This window comes from Rhineura floridana, chromosome 3 (genome assembly GCF_030035675.1).
Source record: "Rhineura floridana isolate rRhiFlo1 chromosome 3, rRhiFlo1.hap2, whole genome shotgun sequence".
NCBI classification, from domain to species: Eukaryota; Metazoa; Chordata; class Lepidosauria; order Squamata; family Rhineuridae; genus Rhineura; species Rhineura floridana.
In genome coordinates this window covers 49,511,044-49,531,490 of record NC_084482.1, presented here as the reverse complement: position 1 = coordinate 49,531,490, position 20,447 = coordinate 49,511,044, and the positions used below count along the sequence as shown (strand labels likewise).

At 45.3% G+C, this 20,447-nt stretch overlaps 1 protein-coding gene across 9 annotated transcripts in view; it reads left to right on the top strand.

Moving 5' to 3' along the window:
- Window positions 1-20,447, top strand: part of SDK2 (sidekick cell adhesion molecule 2) — a 474,185-nt gene that overhangs the window by 351,651 nt on the left and 102,087 nt on the right. For all 9 annotated transcript variants that reach the window (XM_061615703.1, XM_061615700.1, XM_061615698.1 and 6 more), the window contains exons 3-4: window positions 11,075-11,181; window positions 19,414-19,561. In XM_061615703.1, coding sequence (XP_061471687.1) covers window positions 11,075-11,181; window positions 19,414-19,561 — 255 coding nt within the window. The remainder of the gene's footprint in view (window positions 1-11,074; window positions 11,182-19,413; window positions 19,562-20,447) is intronic.

Sequence of the window (20,447 nt, the reverse complement as noted above, 5' to 3'; positions counted from 1 at the left end):
GACACGGACTTGAGTTCTTGAACTGCCAATTCTTGCAAATCTGCCCGCCTTCTTCTTTCTGACTGCCAGTGCTGACATATGTGTTTAGTTAAGCTAGTGGTCCCTAAATGTTTGGTTTCAGTTGAGAGGTAGATTGCAGAAGCCCTGTAAGCTTTTGGTGTTTGATATTCAGGAGAAATGCAGGACTAACAATTTAAGGAGGCAGTGAGGTTTATTTAGATAATCAGTTGTTTGTTTAGATAATCAGGGAGACAATCTCCCACAGGTCTCCCAAGAACTCAAAGCAGCCACTAAAATAAAATACATTTAATTTTCTATTTTGGTAGCTATTAATCTAAAATTGTTACTATGCAGCTTTAACGCTTGCCCCCCAAAACTGTTGCAAAGCCTTACAGGTTATATAGTACATCTGAAATACATGTTGGGTAAGCCTAGCTAGAGCAGGGGTGGGGAATCTGCGGCCCGCGTGCCAATCTTGGCCCACCAGAGAGTCCAGTTTGGCCCATGAGACCATTTTCTCCAAACCACACCCATCTTTCAATCAGTTGATATCACTTGTGATGTCACCCGATCATCAGGAGGGCAAGGTTCAGTTCTCATTTCCTGCTGCAGAAAGGAATGAAGGGGAGAAAGTCTTTTCCCCTTTTGTGTCCCCCCCCCCTCTCTCCCTCCCCTGCCACTGCTGCAGGAAACAAGAGACAGAATCCTACATTTTATAATGCAGGCTTCTTTGTCTCATTTCCCGCAGTGGTGTTTGCAGGGGGGGAAACAAAGGGGAGAAAGTCTTTCTGCCCTTAATCCCCACCACTACCACCACTTGTGCTGCCTTTGCTGGTGCAGGGCTGTCACTACTGCTGCAGAACATGTGAGAAAGAAGTCTGCCTTTTAAAAGGCAGTCTTCTTTCATGGGCTTCCATCAGCTACAGCAGGTGCTTAGGAACTCCTGCAAGGGATTTTAACAGGGGGAGGGGCAACCAACCTGTAAGTTGTTTGATGTCATAATGATGCCATGTCATCTCATTGATAGGTGGATTCCCCTCTCCCGGTCAAATTGGCCCATGAAGCCAATCCTGATAAGAATCTGGCTGTAGAGCCAAAAAGGGTTACCTACCACTGGACTAGAGAGTCATAGTTGGGGAGGGCTGGGGAAGGGCCAATGAGGATGCCTCTCCTACTCTTGTCATGTACTTTTGCCACATGACTGGTGCAGTGTCTGCAGAGGACAGTCTTAGTTGATCTTAGAGATCCTGGTGGAATATAAGGGAAGAGGGGGAAAGTCTGTAAGATATGCCAGGTCTTTATTTTAAGTAAGCTGGTCAAACACTGAAAGGTCATCTTAGTGCAGTGTGAGTAGGTCATCTCAGCATGAAATTTGGGGATCACAGTTAAAAAAGCAATCCCTGGCAAATGTAACAACTGGACCTAAAACTGATGTGAGACCCTGAATTCCAACCTCTTGGACAAGGTTGAGTGCTGACCCAAAATCTGCCTCCACCATTTCGCTGCCCATTTGCTGTGGTCAACTGAGGAGAATGCTTTCTCATAATTGAGGAGGAATTTGGGGATAGGGGAGCCAAACCTCATTGTTGCTGCCACTGTTCTGTATCAGCTATCTCTATCCTCCCCTCCAGCACCGCCTGGAGCAATGTTGTGTAAAGAGATTCTGTTGCTCTGATGGGGGTTTCCAGGGAAAATGCCTGTTTTTGCGAAGAAGCCCCTATCCGAGCAACGACTATGTCATAACCTAGTGTCATTCCAGAGGACTTTGGACAAAAAATGGCTGGTGGCACTGGTCAGTGGGAAGAGCTCTGATAGTGGTAGCCTTCCCTTCCCAATTATACATCATCCCCCAAATTTACTGGGGTTTGCCCACCTTGCCTAACCATTCCCAAAATTTGAGAAAGAGACATTTTTGACTCAGCCTTAATGTGGATTCTTCCCAGTGGTCAGAAATGGAGAGGAACACTTCTGACAGGTTTCATGAAATTGTCTGAGCAACTAGGTGACTACTGTATCAGACCTTGCTGTTATATTTCTCGTATTTTAGAATACGTATTCACAAGGTAGTGGAGATTGTCAGTTTTACCATCTGTTGAAGTGCAGGATTTTGCTTTAATGACTAAGCTAATACACTTTCTTAGATTCACAGAAGGAAAACAAAGACATGGAAGCTTTGTGATAAGATGAATTGATTTTATTGAATACAGCAAAAACATCTGTTATTGTCAAATACAGGTTATTGGTTCACAGTGCTTAACAGTAACTAAAATAAAAACCAAGGTGGTTATTATATCTGGGTATTATACAGAAAGATAGCTTATTTGTGAGATCAATTAGGGTATTTGTATAGAAATACCCTCATATCTTAATTCTATGTGCTACTGATTTGAGGTTTTGTTAAATCACATATTATTTTGTGTGATTTGTTTATACATACAGGGTTGTATCCAACAAAGTTATCCCCTTTAGTGCAAGGACTTCTGGCTGCTCAATGGGACTTTGTCTCCCTCTCCTTTCCTTGTGTGCACCCCCAATTCTATTCTGGGGATTCCCGCAACACTTTGGGGTAGATGGGGAGGGGTGCAAAGGCAGGGGAGAGAAGGAAGGGAAGTCCCACTGTACAGATGGACATCCTTGTGCCTATAGGATTGATTGATTGATTGATTGATTATTGCATTTATATCCCACTTTTCCTCCAAGGAGCTCAAAGTGGTGTACATGGTTCTCCCGCTCCTAATTTCATCCCCACAACAACCCTGTGAGGTAGGTTAAGCTGAGAGGCAGTGACTAGCCCAAGGTCACCCAGTGTGCTTCCTTGTGCTTCATGTCTAAATGGGGATTTGAACCCTCGTCTGCCAGGTCCTAGTCCAATACTCTAAACGCTACACCACACTGGTGTTAGGTGCAAATATGTATGATGATGAACATAAAATAAAGAGAAATATTTCTCATATTTAACTTATGCTTGACATTGCTTAGGGGAAGGGCCATGGCTCAGTGGATAGAGCACATGCTTTGCCTGCATAAAGGTTCCAGATTCAATTTGTGGCATTTCCAGGCAGTGCTGAGAGAGACCCTTGTCTGAAACCCTGGAAGCCACTGAGTGGCAGCATAGACAATACTGCACTAGATCCACCAGTGGTCTGGTACTCGGTATAAGACAGCTTCTTATGTTTCTAATATCCCAGACTTTTCTCTTAGCGCAGAACTTATGGCGTCCACTTTCTACTTTATTTACCTTCTCACCAGCTTTCACGCATACAGATAGTGGAGGCTGGTCCATTAGAGCAAATGGGGCACTGTCCCACCAGCCTCTGTCTGCCCTCAGCCAGCACTCACTTGCCTGCCTTTTTACTTACATCTAGTCCAGGGGGTAGCATTGGCTGTCAGCTTTATTCTTCCCTGGTCTCAGTGTTGCCCTTCAGTCAGTAGGGAGAGGGTGGGAGCAAAACTAGAATTAGTGGACTCTGCCTGCCATTGGCTCTAGCTCCACATACTGTTGAGCCCTCTGCCCTCTGCCCCACCAATCTCACTGGGCACCAGCCACCACTGCATATAGACATGACTCTCTGGCTCCCAAGCCTAGCTCCTTCTCCTTACAGTGCAACAACATAGCCAGTCACCCCTTCCCTGGGCTGTTATTGCAGAGAATCCTGGCTTACCCCAGGCCTGTGTGGCAGTACAAGGGGTGGGACGGTGTTGTTCACCTGACCTATGGTCGCCCCATCAGTGCTGCATACCAGGATGGAGAGAGGGAGGGGCAAGATCAGCATGGTGCAAACGCACCAGTGGGAGCACTGGCTCAGGTCCACCAGTGCGTTTGCACTGCATTGACCTCGCCCCTATCCATCTCAACATGCAGCAGCAACACAGATGGCCAGAGATCAGGTGCACAATGACGCCCCACCCTGCTGTCTGCTGCTGCTGTGTGGCCTCCTGTGTCTAGATTGCCTTCTGACAGGAGGATCCAGGAGTGTTAAATGTGTCTTTCTGAATGGCTGGGTTGCAACAATTGTACTGTATCCAGTGCATATTTTTTTTTCATTCTCTCTCTCTATATCATGTTAAAACAGCTTCTGTTGATTATTACATTTCATGTAGCATGAAAGGTGTAAAGTTTGAGCAGCTCAACCTAAAGAAATAGACTAGGTGACTGGTGACTAGGGGCTTAGGCTCAATGGCCTTATAGGCCCCTTCCAACTCTACGATTCTATGATTCTATAATAGTAAGGGCAAGGCCAGCATCAGCACCTGGCATTCTTTGGCAGCTACTGATGCCCCAGTACCCTGGCAAGTCCCATCTCTACCCTGGGGCCCACTTAACATTGTTTTCCTTCTCTGGCAGCCCAATACTCAAGTAATGTTGGGCAGCTGGGTCTAGCTATCTTTTTAATTTCCCACAATGCTCCTGATGGGCATTCTGGGTTAAAATGACAGCCCTGGGAAGAGATAAAAATGATAGAGGCAACCTACCAGTGGAGGAAGGGGTGCACCAGAGGCACTTTCCTCAATGCCCTCTCAAACCTAGAATCCTCCTGTATAGGAGACTCTTGTATGCTCCTTGGGTTAGGCACAGAAGGTGGCTGTAGTTCCCAGAACATGTGGCTGAAGCCTGTAACAGGGCTGAAGCTCAGTAGCCCCTGCAGGGCAGTCAGCAGACACCACGTATGGAGGTGCTGCATAACAGTAATTTCTATCTTTTGGGGGACACTCTGGATGAAGACAGATGGTACATTTTTAAGAGTGGCAGGGGAAGTCTGATGGTGCCTCCGCTGACCTGTAAACAACTGTATTTTCTCTCTCTCTCTCCCAGGGAGAGCTCTAAAAGAGAAAACGATTGTAGGTTTTCAGAGTGATTCAACTTGAATGGGGAAACCTGGCTGTGTAGGATACCTGGCTAGCACCTGTGACTTCATTAACAACCCTCCCCTTCTCCATCGCACCAAAATCCTGGAGGATTTATATATTCATATTTATCCTCCACTTTACCAAAACAAAATAATGAAACATTGAAAAAGCAGTTATTAATGCTCCAGGATTTGGGGACTGTCCACTTTATAAAGAGCTTTAAATGGCATATAGGTATTAAAATGTTTTAAAGGCAGACAGTCCACCTGAAGTGCAAGTAAAAGAGAAAGACTGAGGGCTGATATACATATTTGTAAAGCAGTTTGTGCAGCCAGGTCCACACAGTGAGCAAAGAGCCCATTTTGACTGCTGTTAAAATCCTACATTCATCTTTACCTGATGATGCTGAGGAACTTCATTCATCTTGTGGTGCAAGGGACACCCCAAACATCAGAATGTCACAGCAGGCCCAAAGAACCCTACTCTTTCCAGTCTTCCCTTCCCTTCCGCTGTCTTTGTGCCAGAGCCCAAGATGAGAGAGGGAGCAGTGGGAACCAGGCTGGCAGGCTATTTTTCATTTTCAATTTTTTTCATGGTAGAGGGGAAATTGAAAACCTTGTTTACAGAGGTCAGATTTGCCTCATTAGAAGCCATCAAACTAAGTCCCATTTTTAGGCATCACTAACACCTTTTGGGGATCTTCCTGTTGACATGGTGCCCAACGGTGCCTCAGAGTGATGGTCCATGCCAATTTTTATTCTACTTTGTTTATGCCAATCACAGATGAATTCCATGATGTTCTCCACTGGGGTAAAAGGAGGGATTGCTGATAGTATCTGACATGCCTTCCTTAAACTCTTCCAGTGCTCTTTCCTTTACAATAAAGGACCAACATTAAGGCCCTGAGAAAAGAGACAGAATGATACAAACTCCCTGTGAAAACTCTGTTGGCCATCAACCTAATTTTACTGGATTGGTGGTTTCAAAGTAGGGGATCCTATGCTGCCACCTAGAGGTTCACTTGAGGTGTTCACCCTTGCAGTAGAATAACAGAACTCTGCATCCCAGTATAGGGTTGAATAGACCAGTATGTTGACTAGCAGCAAACACAATTCCCAGTTCACTTGTCGGGCGTATAATGCTGGAGAAGGTAAATGTGAAGGTAATGATGACTTTCCCTCACTTCAGTGACTGCTGTCCTCATTTCTGATGCTGTGTGTCTACAATGTACTTAGGAGTCTGAAAGTTGCACATGGTTCTTGCCCTTGGATAAACGCAGGGTGGCTTTCTGGTCAGTTGGCAAGGGATTTAAAAGATATAAGGAGCAAACAGGCAGAGAGAGAACAAGAGCTGGCAAATGGCCCTGTCAAAGGTTAGATAGCCCTCAGGTCCTTGTTTCTACTGCCAGCATCCTAGAGTTTTGAGTTTTCTTCAAACATCACATGGAGTTTTCAGATAGGATTGAGTTTTGCTGTAACTTGCAGCCTTCTCTTGCAGTGAACATGGTATTGGAGTACCATCTCTAGGAAGTACAGCTCCCTCCAGTAGGCTGGCAGAATTACAAAGTTTGGAGCTAGCCTGTCACAAGGGAAGAAGGTAGACTGAGAATGAGTTGAGGATTATGGTCAGAGCTCTTATGTGATGAGCTGTCAAGTCCTGGAACACCAGAGATCATGGGAGTTGCTGCAGAAAGATTGGTAGGACACTAGAGAGGGAATTGAGACAAACAGCAATCCATTGCATGCTTACTTAGAAGTAAGTCACACTGTATTGAATGGGGTTTATTCCTATGTAAGTGTTTATAGGATTGCTGCCTAAGAGAAGCTATAAAGGCCAATTCAGCCCACGTCTCATCAGAGGATTAAGGTAGAAACAAGGTCTCTCCACCACCACCCCCGAAAAAGCCTATGCACGACACTGCTGGCAACAAGCGAGGGGTCTCAATAGCCTGTGGCAATGTGCAGGTTGATGAATGATAAGCGGCAGCCTGCCAGAATGTGGAGCCTAAAGTTCGAGACATGATGTGGAGGGGGCTAACCTTGAACCCCAATATGAGAAAATGGGATGGCCTGAAAAGCCTCATGGCAAGGCAGAATGAGGATCAGTTCATAGATCAATTACATCATGTAACCCCAAACCATAGCTTTCCATTAGGTGAACAAGCCCTGTACCCTGCATTCCCTCTTCCCTCCTGTTGTATCAAACCAAGAGGAAAGCATTCCATCAGGCCAGTATCGATTCAAGTTCATTCTTTGTCTGCTGCTTTTATCAATCTATTTTTTCCTTTGCAAAAAAAAGATATTATCACTATTTTCAAATGAAATATTGATAAATGAATGGAAATATTGATAAAATTATTGTTCTTGTGTCAATATTTTAGAGGCATCTGTTTCCAAAGATAGCCGTGGAAAATCACTACATAAAAATCTGATCTGCAACAATAGAGAATTAATGAAATAATAGAAAATTCTGAATCAAATCTGAATTGGGCAGAATTCTAGCACATCCCTAATCAGCAATAAACTGAAAACAGTAAAGTATTGCAAGTTGGATTTGATGGGAGGCCTGGCCTGGAATAAAATAGCAGAGGGCTCTGAAAAGGTTCTTATTTGAGATTTTAGAAGTAAGATTAAAATTGCTAGCGCTGAGTTTGCAACCAAACACTTGGCATAATATTAGAAGGTTGGGATGGAGGGGGAGGGGTTCTGTTTCAGGTTGGGAAGACTTCTGTCATAGACCTTTTCTTCACATGGTCAGGAATATTCATTTAATTGGGGGAGAAAGACATCTCCCTATCTGTATCATTACTTCCATGGTAGCTCCCTTGCTTCTTTTCCCTTCTGCCCACTATGTTTTTCCCCCCTGTGTAATCTCTTCATAGTTGACAGCATTTCTGGCTGGGCATGGCTATTCTATATCCTTGACTATGGCTTAGCAAGCATGAACGAGCAAACAGGTGGGCTCCCAAAGAGGAGATGGCAGCTATGTTGCTCCTCCCTGGTCGTTCTTCTGCTGTGCTGTGCTAAGCCATGGTTTAGTTGATGGTTTAGCTCTCTCAGGATGAAATCATGAGCTGTATCCAAGGTTTGTCTTATGGTTTGCCATTCATGGTTTGCCTGGGAGAGTTAAACCACAAGCCCAGGTTCAGACAACAAGCCAAGCCAAGCTACAGCTGAGCTCAGCACAGCAGGAGAACAGCCTGTGGACAAGCAAGGTGGCCACAATCTCCTCTCCAGGAAGCCTGCACATTTGTTCATTGGCATAGTATTGTGTGCAAACAAGGGCAATGGATAAGGAATTATGATAGACCCTTGTTTTTATGTAGGCGGGAAGCCCAGGACTGCTCGAACCGGGAACTTATATAGAAGATCCAAGATAAGTCACTTCTTCTGCAACATAATCTCCATATATCCTTGGATGCCTCACAGAGAGGGAGACAGCAATGGTGATACGCATCTAGGGACTTTAAATGAGCCATTGCCCTCTAATTCTAAGGGACTCAGACTTTCCCTGACATTTCAAGTACTTCTGGAGAGGCATAGCGGCTGCCAGTGCCTCTCATGCACTATTGGCCTTAGCAACCTAAAGCGCTAATGTCATCTTGTGGTCTCAAAACAAGATGCCTATCATCCTCCATGCTTCAAAAACTCCCAGTTGCTACATGGGCAGCCACTGTGCCAACATCAGGAATGCATACACTCAGCTCCCCTGCTCTGTTGGATGGGGGTCTCTTGCCCTCTTTATCCACATATGGAGATGAATATTTCTGCATGCCACAGGCAAAAAGCAGTGTGCCTTCACTGGTGGAAAAGAGTCTCTAGACTTCGAGGCAACCATTAGATGATCGCCTCTCATTATTAAAGTTTAATTTAAACTGTGTATTGAAAAGGGAAACAAACAAACTCATATCAAAGGACCCTCCGGCACTTTTTAGTACTTGATTAAATTTTAGGATGTGGGGGCTGGAAGCAGTCTGAATTCCTTCACTTATTTCCTTTGAGTTTCCATCTTCTGGTTTCTCTCATTGCTGCAGAGAAACTACCGTAAATGAATGTCTGAGATTAATTATCTCTTTCCAGGTTGCCTGTAGCCTAAAGGGAAGGGTTTTCCAGCTACCCGTCATAACCTGCTCCAAATGCACTCCTCATTGTCCTTCAATTTATTTTTCATCATTAATTCCCAGACTTATTTTTTTTTATTACATTTATATACTACCTTTTCCTCCGAGGAGCTCAAGGTGGCATACAAACATGGTTTTCCCCCTCCCCATTTTATCCCTACAACAACCCTGTCAGGTAAGTTAGGCTGAGAGGCAGTGCCTGGCCCAAGGCCATCCAGTGAGCTTCATGACTGAGCAGGGATTTGGACCCTGGTCTTTGAACCCTAGCCCAACACTAACCAGTATACCACTCTGGCTTTCCCATTTCATGTCCTCAACCCTGTCTCCCCATAGCCTCCCCCCTCAGCTGTCATACTAAGAAAAACCCACATATTTCAGCAACTTTTTTTAACTTCAGTGTTGTTAGCCTCTTGAGGTGCCACCAGTGGGAAGGTTGCTTCATCCCTGAGATCTTTCATGGAGTGCATCTGTGCTGGAGTTGTTTTTAGAAGTTTTAATTGTTTTCTCATTCATGTGTTTGCTGCCCTGGTCAGGATATACATTTGATTAATTAATATACAACAACAACGATTCATTTTCTCCATGGTGTGCTGTTAGAGTTACACTGATGGGACATATATCCATGCATATTTTACACAGCTGTTGGGGGGGAGGGGCAGGAGGAGGAATGCTGTAATATACAGTGCTGACTAAATAATGGACATTTTGTGTAGATGTTGTACTGGAGGTTGCTGGAAAGGGGGAGTGGTAAAGAACTGCGTGGGCTTTCCTTTTCTAAACCCACGGGCTAACCTGAATTCTTTTCTCTAAGCCTATGGGCTAGCTCACTCTCTTTCTTTCTTTTTAGTCTAAACAGGGCCAAGGAATGTGAATACCTCTGGTCCTGAAATAGTGGACACTCAAGAGCTTTGGCCTCATGCTCTGATTTGCTTCACATTTTGTGATCTTCATGACACAGAACAAAGATGTGCTCAGGCTTCATTTGAAGCCCAGAGTCTGCAGGTAGAAGTCTGGAGTTCAGCAGCCCAGCATCTCTCAGAAAATGCTGCCCATGACACTGGCATTTTGAACAGTGTACATGTCCCCACAACATGGCTGTTGCTTACTGTCTAAGAGTTCCATCTTCTCTTATTCAACTGGAATACATGCAAGACTCGTAGTATCATGGGGGAGAAGAAAAGGGTGTTCTGGTATAGGATGTAACATCATTGACATAATGTGTCTTTGCAGAGCAGGAGAGTGTAACCACACAAGCAATTGGCCTGGACTGTTATATGGATTCTCTGATTCAGAGATGCAATAGCATGCCCATTCCACAGGGAAATTGCACTTTGGCATGAAACTACCTCACACGTATATATGGCAATGCACATATGCCTTAAGAAGCAATGTGGCAATACTGGTCAGAGTTTAAGGTAGCTACCCAACAGGAGATTCTGCTGCTCCCAGTTTTAGTAGCCCTGGTACCAACCCAGATGGCACCAACCCTGAATTTATGGCAGCCTAGCCCTGCATAGCCAGATGGCAGACATGCTTGGGAGCAATGATGCTCAGCTTCCTTCCCCCATCACCCGAATAAGTGCATTACGAGTTCATTTCATCCAGAACAGTGTAGTCAGCTTCTCTCCCATAAGAGCATAAAATATGAAAACCACAAAATTATAGGGCTGGAAGAACATCTTCTGGTCCAAGTAGATCCCTAACCAAAGTGCAGCCTTCTCCTTTAATTGGAATGTGCCTGTGGGAATGAATCCCACAGCATCCCTGAATAAAAAGGCACATTTTCCAAAAGTCTGGCATCATGTAAGATCAGTTGCTGTCAGCATGTCTTACCCATTGCTTTCTTTGACTCCTCTCTGATAGTTATATTCCAGTGGCAGGTTTCATTATTTTTGCTTTCATTTACTTTTTTATTTTTGGTCCAAAAAATTGAGTATAAAGGCCACAACATAATCAATCAGTAAGTAAATAACCGCCACAGCGTAGACAGTAATCCACTTTTGCCTATCAGGAGATGTACAAGATTACAGTTGCCCTGACTATGTACCACATTGATTGTGTATTGCATTGATCCATTTAGTCATCTCTCTCTTTCTCTCTGTCAAGGTACATGATCACATCCCTGGATCGTACCCACGCTGGTTTCTACCGTTGCATTGTGCGTAATCGCATGGGAGCCCTGCTGCAAAGGCAGACAGAAGTTCAGGTGGCATGTAAGTGGTGATGCATGTTATGCTCCAAGGGTTTCAAAATGTACAGAAGAACAATCCATGAGGTGTATTACAGATCAAGAGGGCAAGGGATGGTAGTAAAATTGTCAGAAAGAAAAGAGGTTGGCTATTGGATAGAATTAAGCAAAATGTGATAAGGAGAAGGAGGTGAGGATTAAGATGACCTTGAAAATTGTGATGTGTTCTATGGATGGTCACCAGGGAAGGAGGTGCAATAGCATCCAGCTGTAGGAGAAACTGAACTGAGTACCCATGTTACATATGAACAAAACAAAACAAAAATCCAACAGAGACTATAGGGTAATCAAAGGAGAGAAAGAGGCAGACAATGAGTTTGCTGAGTGGCACAAGCCTATATGGACAGCTGATAGGCAGCCCCTTGGAAGGAATTTCTGCAGGACTTGGGAGGACATTAAGCCAACCCCACAGGGCAATCCAATGACAAGCAGTAGAGCAAGAGACTGCAGGATCTGTGGAGGACTTAGGGCCTGCTGATTTAGACTCCTGGAAAAGAACTCCACCCAGAGTTTGTGGTCCTTTAACACCAGAATACTACAGACTGCCTCCCAAACACTTCCCACCATCCCACCACCTCTGCTGCACTAGTCCATAGACCAAGGGAGGCCCCAAGGGCCCATGGGGTTCTAGAACCTCCTGGAGAAACATGATGAAGAACCTTGAGTGAATGCTCTGGGGAATAGCTCTCTGGGAAGGAGCCAATCCCCTACTCCATCAGGATGTCCCAGGGCGTGGCAGGGTTCCCTACCCTGACTGGATTTACCTGTTGGATAATAGGGCTCCAGTAAAATAACTGGAGAAGTGAACAAGGACATGACAGGTCATATCTACACTCTACACCAATTGCAGTTTTATACCAGTTTATTGTCATGGCTTTGCCCCAAAGACACCTAGTGATGGTAGTTTGGAGTTGATACCCATGTGCCTTCTCACAGAACAGTCAGTAATTTTCATGGGAAGAGGGGGTGACTGTAATACTGGTTCACTCTGTGGTGCTAATGTGCCCTTGAATTCCCCTTTGTACTCTGAGCACCTCCTATCCTGCATTTCTAAACTTGTCTGAACTACCCTCTTCCCCTGTCACAATCAGGAAATGCTTATTGCAGAGGTTAGGTTGGGTTGTGGCCCTCTCCCATCCTTAGTTATTATTACATATGATTTGTTACACACACACACACAATTTCATTTGCAACTTATCTTTATAAACTGATGGGACAAGTGGTCAAGGTCATCAGACAGAAAGATGTGGACTACTCTTGGTGGGCAAAGCATTAGGTGACGAATTTTGGGTGCTAAAGGGCTCTTCAGTTGAGCAGTGCAAAATGGAATTGGAATCAACAGCTGGAAGGTGAAGATGGAGAAATTCAAATTAAAAGAAAGGCACAGTCTCTTTACAGTGTGAGTGATGAACCACAGAGACAGAACATCATCAAACTAAGGCATCTTTCACCTTCTTCAGATCAAGATTAGAGGACTTTGTAAAGGACACCACTCAGCCAGCTACAGAATTTTTGATAAAGCAATAATGAAAGGGAGTTCTTTAGCCATGTCCTATACATAAGAAGTCACCTTCCAATTTTACCACAGTTTATTAACCCTCTGACAATAAAAGGCTGGCCTTTTGTAGCTGTGCCAAATCACAGAACCTCAAAAGCAGTTCCCCTTTCCTCCAAGCTGACAGATTTTAAAACATCTCTTCTTTATTTGCTTGCTTGTTTTTAAACCCTTTCAGATTTTTGCATCAGCCTTTTTTTGCAAATCTCCCAGGGCAAGTGGATCTGGAAACTTTCCATTTTCATGTGAAAGTTTGATCTTGGTCCCTTGTAATATAGCTGCAGGAAGAAAGCAGGCCAGGACTGAGGGGCGTTGGAAGATCTGGAGGCTGGTAGGAAGGGGGGGGCGTACAAGGTTCCCAATGAAGTTGCAGATCAGCACTGAGGTACATTAACGGGACTGTGTGTGTGAAGCCAGCCCCAAGGAGAAGGGTAAGGCTTTTCCCATCAAGTGTTAAATCCCTAAGATGAGTTTTAACAAAAGCAAGCAGTTCTTCTCAGCAGCACCCTCTGGAAGACAAGGAAAGCAAACAACGTTTATAACAATTACAGCGCCGTTGCCTGACACAGGGACAAGCTGCCCATATAAATCAGCCCTGGTCTCTTCGACACGCAGGGAGGGTGGAGGGGTGGAGGAAGAGGCCGGAGCGTGGATGACAAATCTTCGGCTGGCGGCGGAATGTGGATCAGTCGGCTGCCTCCCGCGGCATGTAGACAGACAGTCCTATGCTTCAGCCCAGCTATGGGGGTGTGCCTGGGAAGAAGCTGTTCTGTGGGGATGGGAGGGGTTTCGTTTTCCGAAGACGGGGAGAGGAAGTTACTTGGAGAGCAGTTCCTTGCACACACGAATGCTTATAAGTCTCATCTGATGCTTGTTTCCTGGACTGAGCACATTGAGCTTGCCTACCCTGAAACACTTGCCATAGGCTTGCATGCAGGGGCCTCGGATGTTCTGCAGCTGATAGGTGGGGTGGAGTGGGGCAAAGGAACCCACAAGATTAGGCGCTGATCTTCTAAAGCATGAGTGGGAAACCTCAGGCCCAGGGCTGAATGTGGCTCTCTGGGCTTCTCTTGCTGGCCCTTGGGACTCTCCTAAGCCACGATTCCTTCCCAGGCCACACCCCTCACCAGCCTTGTTCTGGGCTCTCTTCAAATGCTTTTCCCTGACTAGAATGTACGCTTGAATTGTGATGACTCCTCTTGCTTGCCCAGATGGAGAGAGGTGTGTAAGTGTAGAAAGAACCCTCTGACGTTTGCATGGCTGCAATGTAGCCTTCTGTAGGAAGGCAAGAGTTACGTTTATGGCTCCACTCCTTTATGCTTCTGCCCCAGCAGCAGCAGCAGCAGCATGCACCACCCTCGTGCTGAAGGTTTCCTACAAAGGAATGCAACTCCTGTGATGAAGAAGGTTTCCCGCCCCAGTTCTAAAGCAGTGGGCTGATGGTTGTCTTGTACAGTCTACTGGGTTGTGTTTATGTTGTTGTTTTACTAGAGCTCCTGAGGTCCACTTATGTTTCAAATTGGCCATTCAAGAGTACGTACTCAGGATCTCTGAGCATTTAATCTGTGTTCATTTATTCCCAGCATGCGCTCATGCTTAAAAACCAAAGTGCCTTGTTGGATCAGACCAAGGTCCACTTAGCACAGCGTTTTTGGAATAATTTGGGCAACCAGCAGGCACTAAGTGGGTCCCTCACAAATTGGCCAACGGTTCATCAATGGGCCACAATTTAACTCCTTCCAATCCTGCTCTATTGCTCTATGAATCCTTTGCTCAAATACGTTCTGCTGCCCAGGAAACATGATGCTGCTGTGTGCCCCTGGAATGCTGCAAGATACTGTCTCCAGCACACCTTCTATATATAGTTCTGTTTTCTTCACTCACTGACCTGCTTTCCCACCAAGTAAAAGTTGCAGCCTTGCAAGTAGAGTCACCTGCTTCTTGTGTACAAAAGCAGAAGGGAACCTGTGCCCCAAAGGAGCTCTGGTCACAAGAGATAAAGGTCACAAGTTTTGCAGGAGGGATTCAAGCACATACCGGAACTTTAGGTTTGTGCAGTTAAAGAGGATTAAAGGGCTCCATTGCATTGCCCTAGTGCAACAAATCCACTTTATAAAAAAAAATAATCAGACTTTTTGCAGTTAGGAAAATGATGGGAAAATGCACTGAAAATTGTGGGATGAATAAATGACTAACAGGACAACATATAAACACCCAACAAGCAAATCAGGATGAATGCATGACAAATGTTCATTGTCTTAAAACTTCCGCACAACCTAATAGGAACAAATGCTCAGTTAGACCAAATATAATCTAACCTCTGTGTAAGCTTTGTGAAAGCAAACCGGGATGAAAGCACAATGAACAGGTCATCTTGAGGAGCCCAGAATGGTCAGCAGGCCTCGATTCTTCTGTGTAGCTTGTTCCATGCCTGATATTTCCTGGGTTATTCAAAGTTAACACCAGGGGCTGTAGAGGAGGCAGATCCTGATCACCATAGGGCTGGGGCTGAGGATGGATTCTGTATGTTGGATCAGCACATGCTGTGAGGACTCCAAAAGCACAGAGAAGAAAAGGAAGTCTTGCTGAGCCAAGAGCAGGAAAAGAAAGCAGAGAAAGGAGCCGTGACCACCAGCCAAAGGAAAGGAGCAGAGGGAGCAGGGTGGGTGATAATGTTAATTCAAGCTTAAGGCAAGGTTGACAAGGTGCCTGGGAGGCTTTCTGTGTTGTCACGCACAGGTGCTTGGATGCACAGAATAGAAAAGTGCCACCCTGGAAAGCGAGATGCCATGCAATTAATCCTAATGAAAGAGATGCTTCCTAGGAGGGCTGTCTGCTAGCAGGGGTGTCAGGAGCAAGAGAGTTTCTGGGTGATGGAAGAACAACTCAGGAGTTCCCATGATGGCCTCAGCGCTGGACCACAACAGCTGCCCTTTCTGCTTTCCTACCAGCTTTTATTCCCTCTTTTTGTCCTTTGATGGTGCCCTTCCATATCCTTTGTCCTCTAACTGCAGGAGTTTCCATTTTTAAAGGCTCATAACCCCAAGTCAGGCTTCAAATAATACACGAGCACCTGCAAAGATACCCTGAGGTTTCTGGGTTTGTTTTTTTAATTAAGCCCACACGCAAAATGCATGGGATTTGACATCCATGAGCTGGCCCCACTATCGAGAGACTAAACAGCAAAAATCCACCGTCTTTTAATTCTGTATTCCTCCACCGCGGTGAGTTGCTGCTCCAGAGTTAATGCTGCAAAGACTGTGCCAGAACCAATTTCTGTATTGTGGCAGCTACTCTCTGCTGTGTACTTAGCTCTCTTTCTCTCTGCACTTAAGAGAACTAGGAATTGCTTGAAGAAAAACTAAAATGTGCACGACTCCTGCAGCTTTAGTTTTCAAGGGGATTTTCCACCACATTTACAAGATTCATGATGAAATTACAGGTGTAGGAGGCCCTGAGGCCAACATCTCCAATGGTGGGGGCTTAACCTCCCTCTGACACTCCTTGTTAGAAACACTCTCCATCAGGAATAGTTTTTAAGTGGACTTGGTGCCTCATCAGCATTCTTGGGAATGAAGATCTATGAGCTAAAGCAGAGAGAGAAAATTAAAATCCACACAGCCACTCAAAAGCCTTGGCGATGGATAGGGGAGAAGGAGAACCTTGTTGCTTATAGCCGAAAGAGTGCTGTGCAGGGAGAGGGAACACCCCCAAGATTTAGCATACTGATTTTCACAACTCTGTGACTTTTCAGGAAGAAAAATAGCCACTAAAAATTGGGGAAAGGAAATAATCACCATCAAAAATATAAAAAGGAGATCTAAGGACATTCCCTAACTTTGACTTTGTAAATCACTTTGCACCTACTGGATGAAGGCATTCTGTAAGGAAGGAGCTCAACCAGCATAATCAGTCCAGATGGGCTGCAGCTGGGTAAGGGTGGACCTGCAAGCTTCCAGCCTCCTCTGGATGGCCTCAGAGGGAGTCATAGGAAGGAGGGAAGAGGAGAAGCTGTTTGGGGTAGGGAGAGGTGCTATATGAAGAGAACTGGTGGGGAGTATCTGCTTTCTCCCATGATGAGTAGGGCTTCTCAGTGGCCACTCTTTGCCCTGTCAAAAATAAGCAAACATTGACATGATAGAAGATGGAAGGGATGCACCTGCTGAAACGTGGAAGGCTATCTAGCGTACTGTGAGAGAAAAATGAGTGGGCAGTGCTAAAAACCAAGTGCCCAGGCAGAGAAGGGATGTGCAACATGTTCCCCTGAGAGAAGCAAGGATCAGCTGCCCAAAGCTCTGAGGGGGTTTGGGACCCCTAAAACTGGGGCACATTCCAAATGCTGAACACATTGTCATCTGTAAGCAAATAGTGCTGCTTAGGCCTGTGCTGGGCACCAAGCCAGGTGTACATTTTACCTCCACATTTAACCAATAAATGCCCCACACCCGTAGGGCCAAGCCCTATAGATCACACCTAAAGATCAGAACTCCCCTATTTCACTCCATCATCACCTTCCACCCCCTCCCCCAAAGTAGACCCCCCTCCAAAGGTTGGTGGCAAATCAGGCAGCTAATGGGAAATTAATCAGGCAGCTGTGCTAACGCTAATGGCCAAGTCATTAAAAAGAGATTCGTTACACGTTTTTAATTACAGCAATTAAAGCAAGTCAATAAAATGTCTCCCCACTCCCCCTATTTTGTCATTAGTACTATTATTATTAAAGGTGCTATAAATTTTGAGCCCACAAACAGCTGCACCACACGAGGAGGTGCTGACTCCATTCCAGTAGCATCAAGGTAACTCTTGATCAACTTCTGTGAGGAGGGGAAAGGCATCTGAATGTAGATTATGTGAGTGTTGAGGGGGCGGTCTGGGAACTGTAAGTGGAGGGTAGTGAGTGTGGGGGTGTATGAGGAGGGTGATACAAAGAGGAATGTGTACAGGCAGGGTATATAAGCAGAGGGAGATTGCAGAGGAGTGTGGGAGAAGAAGGCATTTGTTTTTTAGCATGGGCCATTGACAGTTTAAAGTACATGAAACATTAATTTGGGTCATCTGTATAGGCCTAGTAATACTGTACTGAAAAGTATCATTTTGAAGAGCATATTTTTTCTACTGTACCTTTTGGCCACTTTGTGGGATTCGCTTGTACTCGGAGAACTGATTTGCAAGTGCAAAATGATGTCAGCTGTGGCAGGTGCTCACTGACGTATATACATTGCCACCTTTCAAAGTAGTACATATAAGCAGTGACTAAGAATGGACCAGGTTCTTTCTCCCATATATTTTGCAAGGGGAAGGCTACAGCTTACACATACAGGCAGGACCCCTTCATAACTGGCACAATATATGTGCACTTTGCAGTTCATCACCAAAACAAAAATAGTAAAGCATGAAGCGACTCGCAGCATAGTCAAGTAAAGATTGAAAAAATCTGTCACATTTCCAGGTGTCACAGTGATGGCTGTGAACAAACACAGAAATCCTGTAGTCAAGCCAGATTATGGTATTTTGACAGCTCCCCTCCCTAAAGCAAAACATTCAGGGCATAGAACCCAATGGGACTTTCTCTAAAGTAAACATGCATTGGATTGGATTGTATTGCATGGCTGGCCTGTGCAACTGTGATCCATAAAGCCAGATGTAGCCCACTGGCACTGCATTGTGGCATGCAACATACTTGACAGCCCCCTGCCCCATTTTTGTAACTGCAGGCAAAGGGAAAATACAGGAGGGTTGTCAGGCCCCTGCCATGCATTCCTTATGAGCTGCGTTCGGATTGGTGGACCATAGGTTGGGCAGGCCAGCATGAAGATATGTCACTGCTTGACTTTTAGGAGCCTCTTCGGCTTTTCTCATAAACCCCACCTCACCAGGTGGCATTATAAGCTCTCATTGGGCCTCCTTCAGTCCCTCCCTCCTAGAGTCATCCTGACCCACTTGTGCGGAACCTCCATGTGTGAACTGAAGGATAGCAAAGCTCTGGATTACTAGGAACAGAATGTGTTTTTAAATGTAGAAGCAATGGAGGACACAGGCATGTTGATATGCATGGAGAGTTCTAGAACAGCTTAATCTAAAGGGCATAAAGATTGGCTAATCTTGGAAAAGAGGGGCCATTAGACACTGTGGAGGCTGTTTGCCTGCTGAGGAACAAGGAAGCCGGTCCCACTATGTCTTCCAGGGAGAGGCAGTGCATCAAGAGGTGACTCATCTCCCTAGGCAGAGGGCCCACTTTCAGGCCAGGAATTCCAACAGGGTTAGGGATTCTTTTGAGTAGCTGGGCATTTTCCATTTCTGATTAAAAGCTTGGTGGGGAGGTGGGGAAACACATGAGAACAACTTCACAGCTTCCGTGCAGTTCTGAAATCCTGATTGGATCTTGGACTGATCTTTGGACACCTGAACCTTGGCCTGGATCCTGAACTGGGCTTACTGTTGCTATCCCTTTGCTTTGTAAGAGCATCTATGTTGCTCTTTCCACAACTCTGAGCTGGTACTGTTAGACTACAGTAATAAACATTCATTTCTTTACTGACAAGAAAGTGCATCTGTTGTCATTTTAGAGAGGGAGCCAGGACAGCCCTTGTAGTTAACATATTTGCCACTGTTTCTCTCTCTCTCTCTCTTGCCCCCCCCCAGATATGGGAAGCTTTGAAGACACTGAGAAGCAGCAGAGCGTGTCACATGGAGAAGCTGCTGTCGTCCGTGCTCCCCGCATCGCCAGCTTCCCTCGCCCACAGGTCACATGGTTCCGTGATGGACGCAAAATTCCTCCTAGTAGCCGCATGTGAGTAAAAATGGCTGCTGCTAGTTGTAGTAGTAGTAGTAGTAGTATCCCACCTTTCTATTGGAATAGGAGACAATAACTCTTGTAGTTAGTTACCTGAACCAATGGGGAGAGGGTGACAGACAGAAAAAGTAACCCTTGTGTTCCTCTCACTAACTCAGACTATGGGCACACTAGTCATGACAGAATGTTTTTTCTGGCTGCATTTTGAAGCAACACTGCCCTCTGCTGGCCACACTTCCTTTCCTCACTACTGGCTTCAGACTTTTCAAGACCACCCACAGCAAAGCACTGGGGCAATCACTGTCTCTGCCTGAGCCTGTAGCAAAGTGTTTCCATTGGCCACACCTGGAAGACAAAGAGATTGATCTACCAATCAGTTGCAAAACCTTCATGAAGCTGAATTAAAAAACAAGCAAACTGGAGCTGATCCGACGATGTTTTAAGAGTAAAAGGGGGTGGGGTTTGACTAGCATCGTGCACCCCCGTTTTGAGAAAAGAGAGGTAGAGAAGCACTGGAACCAGCTCATGACTCTTTTGTAACTAAGGAAGCTACCTTGTTTGTTTGTCCCTCTCCCCACTTCTTCACCAGATATTCTCTCTCCATGTGTAAGGACATGCCATCCTGAGCTCCCACTCATAGCTGGCTTTGTATGCTAGAAGTAAATAAATCTTTAACTTTCTTTCTCACCTTCACCAGTGGTCTTAACAGACTGTTTATTGTAGCAACTGCTGTGAGACTTTGCTGACTTCCAATACTTTCAAGGAGCTCAAGGCAGTATAAACATGGTTCTTCCCCTCCTGATTTTTTCCTTACAACAACCCTGTGAGGTATGTTCAGCTGAGAGACAATGACTGGCCCAAGGTCACCCAGTGAGCTTCATGG